This window comes from Podarcis cretensis, assembly GCF_951804945.1.
Source record: "Podarcis cretensis genome assembly, chromosome: 8".
NCBI lineage: Eukaryota > Metazoa > Chordata > Lepidosauria > Squamata > Lacertidae > Podarcis > Podarcis cretensis.
Genome location: NC_137177.1, coordinates 29,799,954 through 29,808,618, shown reverse-complemented (window position 1 = coordinate 29,808,618; position 8,665 = coordinate 29,799,954). Strand labels below are relative to the sequence as shown.

At 43.6% G+C, this 8,665-nt stretch overlaps 1 protein-coding gene across 6 annotated transcripts in view; it reads left to right on the top strand.

Moving 5' to 3' along the window:
• The first annotated feature begins 3,439 nt into the window (after positions 1–3,439).
• Positions 3,440–8,665, top strand: part of SRRM1 (serine and arginine repetitive matrix 1) — a 27,121-nt gene continuing 21,895 nt past the window's right edge. For 4 of the 6 annotated variants that reach the window (XM_079987705.1, XM_079987702.1, XM_079987699.1 and 1 more), the window contains exon 1: positions 3,442–3,640. In XM_079987705.1, coding sequence (XP_079843831.1) covers positions 3,620–3,640 — 21 coding nt within the window. In that variant the 5' untranslated portion in view covers positions 3,442–3,619. Of the gene's footprint in view, positions 3,641–8,665 lie in introns of all 6 variants that reach the window. The other 2 variants (XM_079987704.1, XM_079987703.1) reach the window with 2 other exon arrangements.

The following is an 8,665-nucleotide window of genomic DNA, read 5'->3' as shown; positions in this document are numbered from 1 at the left end:
AAAACACAATATTAAAAACAGTTTAGAACTTACATTCACAGAAATGTATGGGTCCTAAAACTATACATCACAAGTGTTAAGAGCCAGGGTAAAGAGGTAAGTCTTCAGCATTCACCAGAAGCTCTATAGTCAAGGTGCCAGACACACTTCTGTGGGAAGGGAGTTCCACAACTCTCATACTACCCCCCCCCCCAGGTTCTGAGGGTCCCCTCTGCTGATCTCAGCACTGAAGAGGCTCTGTAGGGAAGTAGGTGCTTTTTCAGGTATTTGAGGCACCTTGAATTAGTCCCAGAAATGGCTGGCAACCATAACAGTGGTTTTAAAATGGGTTATATGATATTTAAACAGAACATCAGCCAGTAATCTGGCTGTGGAATTTTAGACCAACTGAAGTTTCTGTATTCAAGGGTAGTTTACCCCACCATATGAAACCAAAAGCAAGCTAAGCTATGAGATAGATGAGCTTCAAAAGCAGCATGGAGGTACATGGAAGTAACGCACATCCTCACACTCAAAGATTTATGGCAAAAGAAAAAAAGATATCCAGATATATTTTAGCTTCCATGCTACCTGGCCCTAGTAGAGATGGAACAGTAGCTCTATCAGCTTAGAGACAGAGGAAAGTGCTTGCAAAAATGTATTAGGACCAACGTGCCTAAAATGCTGAGGAATTTTCACGTGGACATAAAAACAAAAGCAAATTGATATAGCAGTGTGAAGAACTGAACTTATGATTCAAAAGCCTACTTGACAGATTTGTTGATTTCTAGTAAGAAAAGGCAACACCAGGGATTCTTGCTGAGGAGCAGGAGAAGCTAGGCTGTGTAAACCAAGTTTGTAGTTTAGGCATGTTGGCTGGAAGCCAAGTCCATGCAAGGTTCCAGGTTGTGCTCTGTGTACAGTGTGAGTGGATGGCTGGAATGTGCACAGACCAGCTCTTCACACTGAATTAAAAGTTTCACAATGGTTGCCCATCAACGGTTATTGTCAGTTTTGAAGAGAAGCCTTGTGACAAATCCCTTTTTCTACATAGACATCGAGGCTGGAGAATACGTTGGCAGTAAGCACGTGAGTTTAGTATTGCTGAAGTGGGTGTGTAATAATCCGACCAAAACAGTTTACCAGGCCCACGGTGTACATTTGCACAGTAGCAGCATTGTTGCTCTTGTACGAACTCCTGTGTCCTAGGCTCATGTGTTAAAAGGAGGGCCGGATGTGGGGCCCCAAGCAACATCTGGCCCCCAGTGGCCCTGCCAATTTTCAATCAGGGCATAGTTTTTGCAATTATTATTAAGCAATTGTAGGGAACCAGTGGCCCACTGGATGTTCTCAGGCTACAACGTCCATCATCCCAGATCCACTGGCTGGACTGGCAGCAGCCAAAAACATGAGGTAACTGCCCTCTGGATGGGGCTCTGGTAACAGGGCTCTGGAACGGATCCCGTTCACATCTAGAGGTACCACTGTACTTAGTTCCTGAGTCAGGTCACAGGCTCACTCTATTCAAACACAGACATACCCTTAAGACAGGATTTGTGAAGGAAAAGACAATGGGGAGGCTTTTCCATTTTCCTTTGACCTTGCAGAGAAAACATTTGGTCAGTTTGGGACAGTTTGGGAATCAGCAATGGTTCCAGGTTGGTCTTCCTGTGCTGATCTATGTATGTGCTGGGTTGGTACACTTATGAACATTTAACATATATCTAAGACCTCAAAATTCCTATCACACTACTAAGCCTCATTCAATATTTTATTGCTGACATATGAAATCACCAGACCACTGGCAATACCCAAAGAGGGAAGTGTGCAATCTCTCTCATGCACAACTTCAGAAACTGATAGCACCCTTCACCTTTCCAACAGGATATTCCTTGCAAAAGCACCAAGATACCAGGGGTGTCTAAGTGTAGAGCAGTTGTCACCAGCAGCACCCCAGCACCCTCCAGATGTTTTGGACTGCAACTCCCATCAGCTGGCTGGCAGGCACTGCCCCCCCCCCCCCGGAAACATACACTCAACTATACAGCTCCCTCTTGTGGCAATTTACAAATCAATGTTTCATTTCTTTATTATTCATACCTCCATGTAGCCTAGTGATCATACAGCTACTGGCCACTCCAATCCCTACCAAGCCATGCATGGGATTCCAGGGGTCTTGGCCCTCAACCAGGGTCTGTGCTCCTTGGTAGAACTGAAGATGCAATGGAGGCTGTTGTACCTTTAAGAAATATGATTTATTCACGTATTATTCACTTGAATTCACATATTATTCACCTGAATCCAGATCTTACAGCATCGTCATTTCAAGAGGGTCTTGTTCCCCAAAGCAGTGTGGCACTGGCATTTAAGGCATCTCCCCGTCTGCCTTCAGCAAGCCAGCCAGCCAAGATACCTTTTTTCATCTGTCTCCTAGCTTCAAGTAAACGGCAACATTTTCTTCTCACACCATGACCCCAACCTCTGCCATTGTCTCCCAAATCTCCTGTCTCTGTTCACACCTCAGGGCGGGGTGGGGAGGACCGTCAATGGCCCTGTATTGTTTCTTAAGGCCCAGGAATTCCTCTGCAGCTTGCGTTTTCCCTTCATATCCCAAATAATAAATATCCCATTTATTGATTTATAGGGTTGGGAGGGGGCAAACAATGTTTAAAGCACATTTATATCACGCGTGAACAGTCCGAGCTTCCGCCACAGAACCCTGGGAACTAGTTCACCCTCTCGCAGCTCTACACTTTTTCCTCGCCCACCACTGGCATGTGGCCCATGGAAGGTTTCCTAAAAGGGAATGTGGCCCTTGATCTGAAAAAAGGCTCCTCGCTCCCTTCATCCTTAAGGCAGGTCACGACATGGAAAGACAATATTGAAAAGAGTGTTTTAAAAACAACTTGTTTTGAAAGCGTTAAGAGTTACATCCTCTTCTCTATCAAGACACGCGCATTACCACCTGTGAACACCACCCTTACGAAATACTATGCAAAGAGTTGAGGCAGGGTACCGTCAGATGTAATGAATTATTATGAGTATTAAGATTATTACTGGGTGGAACGATGTGGAATTAAACGGTGCGCGAAGGCTACACCTGGGCAACCCTAGCTCAAGCAGAACGTGTGCGCCCGACGCACACCCGCGCATTTACGCTAAGCCAGCGCAAGGCCGCAGCCTCCTGCAAAACGTGGCTGCAAACACGCAGGAGCCACGATGCTCCGCAGCGCCCTCTTCTGACCGCGACAACCTTCCCCCCGCCCCCTCCAGCAGAAGCGCTTGATTGGCTGATCTGCAACGACGCCACCCTCTCCCCTCCCGGCGATTGGGTATGCCGGTTAAAACGAGAGGCAATCGTTGGCTGAGCGGCCCATCTCTCTTTTTCACTCGCTTTCCCCTCCCCCCGGGCCCGCCTCTTTTTTCCCGAAGGCGTCACGGGACTCCGCCCGCCCACCGCTTTCCCGCCCCTGATTCCCGCGCGAAGTGACGAGATCGGCGACGGCAGGGAGGATGATTCACTAAGCCAAAGGAGGGAGGCGAGGGGGCAGCGGCGAAGGACGGGCTCTCGCGCTTCTGCCGCGCGGTGCATGTCGGGAGACGGAGCATCGCTCTCTGCGGCCAGGCAGGAGGAGTCAAGATGGACGCGGGATTCTTCCGCGTAAGTGCTGAGGCCGGGGTGAAAAGCAACGGCGGCGGGAGGGACGGGGAAGAGGCGGCGGCTGCAGGGAGGGTGGCGTAGGGGCTCTCCCGTGTCCTCTGTCCGCGGACCCCCGCCTGACGCGAGCCAGGCCGGCCCTTTCTCTTCCCCTCCCCGTGTGTGGAGCCGAGGCGGAGAAAATGGCGGCGGCGCGCGGCTCCTTTCCAGCGCGAGGCAGAAACGCGAAGGTGGGGGGCGAACGGAGGGGGGATTCTTCCTCCTCACGCGCTGCCCCCCTTTTTTGTCCATTCTGTCTGCCTCTATTCCTCCTCATCCGCCCCCGAAGCCGTCGTTCTTCTCGTGGGTTTTCCTTTTTGTCTCCGCTGCTGCGAAGCCGTCGCCCGCCGACAGGAAGGAGGAAGCGAAGGGCCCCGAGGCGCCTGGGCCTCCCCGCACCTTTTAAATTAACTCATCCCACATGCACCCTAAACCTGCACCCTTAGGTTTAGTTCTCGGTGGTATTAATAATCGTCCCTTCCTCCGTTAATAGCTTTGAGGACGAATCGTCTCTTTCATTCTGACATACACGGTTGGTCAATACGTTTCTGAAGCCTCAATATCCAGCCTATTCCCTCGTTTACCTCCCTCATCTCCTTCCTCCCCGCCCAAAGCCCACCCTGCTTTTGTTTGGTCGATTTTGGGAAACTGCCTTTGCTTTTATGCACTTTTTATTTTTGTGGACTAGATAGAACTTGTTTTGTTAGACTCATAAATAGGAAGAGTTAAGATAGATATGGAAACCATTGCATACATTTAAGTACAGTATACGAATGTGTACATTTTTTGCTCTGGATTAGCAGTGCAGAACAAGTGGCTTTCCAGATGTTGCTGGATTCCAGCTCCCACCGTCTTTGACCATTGACCATGCTGGCAGAGGTTGATGGGAGCTACAGTCTGATAACATTTGTAGGGCCACAAGTTCCTCACCCCTGCTTTTGAAATATATATAAAAAAATTGTCCAGTAGCACCTTAGAGACCAACTAAGTTTGGTATAAGCTTTCGTGTGTATTCTTCAGATCTGAAGAAGTGTGCATGCACACGAAAGCTTATACCAAGAACAAACTTAGTTGGTCTCTAAGGTGCTACTGGACAATTTTTTATACATATTTCAACTGCTTCAGACCAACACGGCTACCTACTTAAATCTAAATCCCTGCTCTGTAGTCTCTGCTAATCATACTTATTGTAGATGCTTATTGTACACACATATGTACATCTGCATACCTAATTTTCACAAGCTTATTGAAAACCCGTGCATCTAAATGGGGATGGTGGTAATAGGGCCAAAAAATATGTGAAGTGAAAGAGATCTGTAAATGTCCTGTGCGTAACTCAGTTAAGAGACACTAGCACAGTACTTTGGTAGTAACAAAACACTACTTTAACATATTTAGTCTGAGGAAATCCCTAATCTTGATTCAGGACTAAAATGCAAGTCCATTTTTTTAAATCCAGGTGATAATTCCACTATGCAGCAGCAGATGAGTGCCTTTTCTGTTATTCCTGTGTTGCAAGAGAACAGACAAAACACAAGTATACAAATGTGTGGGGTAAACTTTTTTGCTTTAGTTGGTCTTTTTGGTGAGCAGTGGAAGGTTTGTGTAATATGCACCCAAATCAGTTGTTTTCAGATTTGAGGAGAGTCTTCCAATATCAAGTTGATTGCAGTAGAGCCTTTGAATGTGGAACCACTTCCATGCAGTTGAATTTCAGGAGCATATCAGTAGTGACTCATCTTATTATAGAAAAATTCCAATCATCTGAAGGCTCACTACCCTGAAATCTGATATGATGAAAGCAGTATATAAACATTTCCAAAAAATGAAGAAATTTAATAAAAGTCCCCAGAAACTTTTGAAAATATTAGGGTATAACAGCAGCACTGTTACATAATGTTAGGTGACCAACCTGTAGTAAAGGCAGCATGAGTTTGTGGACAAACTTGAATGATGTTAAACCTGCACTGATGCCTGCTCCCCAACATGGTAAACTAGAGTAAAAAATTATCCTAAGGTACTGTTGTATGCGTACTACAGTACATTGAAGAAGCTCTAATACTACATCATCATCATCATCATCATCATCATAATGATTATTGTATTTATATCCTGCCTTTGTTCCATAGAGCTCAAGGTAGCATGTGTGGCTCTGTTCATTTATACTTACAACAACCCTGTGAGCTCAGCTTAAGCTGAGAGATGGTGACTGGCCCAAGGTCAGCCAGTGAATTTCATGGCTGAGTTGGAATTTTATCCCAGATTCCCAGTCCCTAGGCCAACACTATTCACTGACTCTCTTTGGACTTTGTGATATTCTTACACTGCCCTTAGATGGTGTTAGAATCTTGGTCTCTACTAGTAAACTTTTTTGTTCTACTTTTTGAGGTGTTAAAGGCATTCTGGTGCTAGGTTTGAGGAGTCAGTCAGTTGTCTGATCAAATATTGTCAAACTGACCAGGTACTTGACCACTGATTCTTTGGCCATAATCAAATACAGTATTACACAATAGTGTTCTTATTGTGTAAGTGGCAGTCGGTGTTTTAGTGCATCATGAGGTCAATTTGATAGTGGTTACTTTCAAGTTCTACAGGAGTCACACATGCATGGACCTTGTTGCCAGGTACCTATTGCCCTGCAGCTGTATCCACAGTCTTTCCCCTCACAAATAAGTCATAAAATACAGCCTCTCCTATGAAATAGATAAATAAATATATTTACACAGTATCTGGACTGGTGAGAGAGTATTTCATTCATAAAATAAAGGAATTGTGAATATGCTTTGGAACATTTCACCCTGAGCTTTTTAGAATACTTTTTTCCTTTGAAAAGAAACTCCACACGTAGAGTTCCAGACTTTTTGTTAACAAATAGTGGAAATCATATCACAAGGAATCAGGAAAATAGCTCTTGCTTTCTAAAGAAAGCATGATAGTGGTAACACATACTTAGGGCTGGGATGCCCATTAAGTTCTAAAGAATAACTTATGTGAACGGTACAGCTTGAATCTTTGAGTGTGCACAAAATTCCTTTTTAAATGGAAAACACGTTCCAAAAAGTCCCAGAAGGTGACATGTTTTTGAGCACATTTATTGAGCACATTTTGTGAATGAAAACTTTCCTCACCAATCCAGCAACTGTAAGCTTTTCCAATAATGTTTCATTAAGATTAAATATTTTGTTTGATAAAGAGCTTCCTTGAAATTTTGGGAACCATATCTATTTGGTGTTGTGCCCAGTGTCTCTTTTTTTCTCCTTGGATTTTTCTGCTGCTGTAATTGATCTTCTGATTGGACAGGATGTCATGACCTGTTGTGTTTGGCAATTCAAGCAAACCCAGAATGTTAAAAGGAAGGTCGAAGCACTCTTTTGATGATGGCTACACCTCCTAGCATTGCACAAAATATTTGCATGGTACCTAGATGGTCACTGGTGAACGATTAATCCTTATGTCCTAGTCTGAGATACGTTTTGCTAATCATAGAGCAACATACCAGAGCACCTGGTAATAATAGTGGCTCTGTTCCAAGAGAGGGAATAATAAGCAGCCAGCTTTTATGTTATCTAACCACATTGTAATAAAACATCTACTCTCTGAATTAGAGTTTTTCAACAGTTACCTGTTCTGCATATAGCTTTTAAAGACATGCATGCAAGTATTGTTAGCTTCTGTGGTCTGCAAAATACTGGACTGTGGTTTGTAACCAGCGAAGTTTTGCTGAGTGTAGATTCATTGAAATTAACTGACCTAAGATTTCCATTAATTTAAATGGTTCTGAGTATGACCTAACATTGGATACAAAACTCAGTTTTTAACCCTCCCACCCACCAAACCATTGGGGTTGCTGTAAATCATAGCAGTTTTTGGAAATATTTGTAAAGGCTGAACCGCTACATATTCCATGTACATACAGTGGTACCTCGCAAGACGAAATTAATTCGTTCTGCGAGTTTTTTCGTCTTGCGATTTTTTCGTCTTGCAAAGCACGGATTTTGGAAAAGCTTCAAAAATCACCAAAGTCTTCAAAAACCTCAAAAAAGGCTACCACTCCGTGTGCTATGAGTTGCTCCTCGAAGTCAAGTCACAACTGCACCCCCTGAATGCACGGTTTTAAGAAAAAGGAAACAAACTTGCAAGACAAGGAAACAAACTTGCAAAACGTTTTCGTCTTGCGAAGCAACTCAAAAAACGAAAAACTCTTTCGTCTTGCGAGTTTTTCGTCTTACGAGGCATCGTCTTGCGAGGTACCACTGTACTTGTTAGCATGTGGTCAGTTGTATTGTGGTTTTTCATCTCTTTCCTCATCCCCTTTAGTTTTTTTTATTGCATTTTACTTACTAAGGGATCCTATTATAATGAATGGAAAAGTACCCAGTGCCAAATTCTTTTATAAAAATGTGATATCAGTAAAATCTATTTTCTAATGTTTAACAAGGCATTTTGAAATGAACCATGAGTGAAGAGACCCACTGAAATCAGTGGACATGTACTAAAACTAAGAATAATACTGGATCTTTCCCTGTATCTTTGTACACTTTAAAGGGTGTATGTGATCCCAATAGGACATACTTTCAGAACATATGGTGCAAGAAAGATAAGGCCCAGTGATAATGGGATTTCTCTTTTTGGTCAGCTTTCTGTCATAATGAATTGGTCCATTAACAGGTTTCTGAATGCAGTAGTTTCTCTTTTATTAAGAATGTGGCAAATTCTCCCATATCCTCCTGCTGCTTCCATTTTCTTTATATAAAATATCAGCATTGAATGATGTTAACCTTCTGAGTAATTCATATGAAGCTTGAATCCCCATTACTTGATAGCTCACCTGTCAAATCCTATTTATAGTCTTAAGATATTTAAAAAGTTAGTGATGTGAAAATTTTAAGTTGCTTTCTAATGTTGGCTGGAAATTATTTGAGAGATTGCTTGGTAGCTATACAGTTTTCTAAAAGTTTGTGGCATATAGGATTGCATGTGGAGATGGTA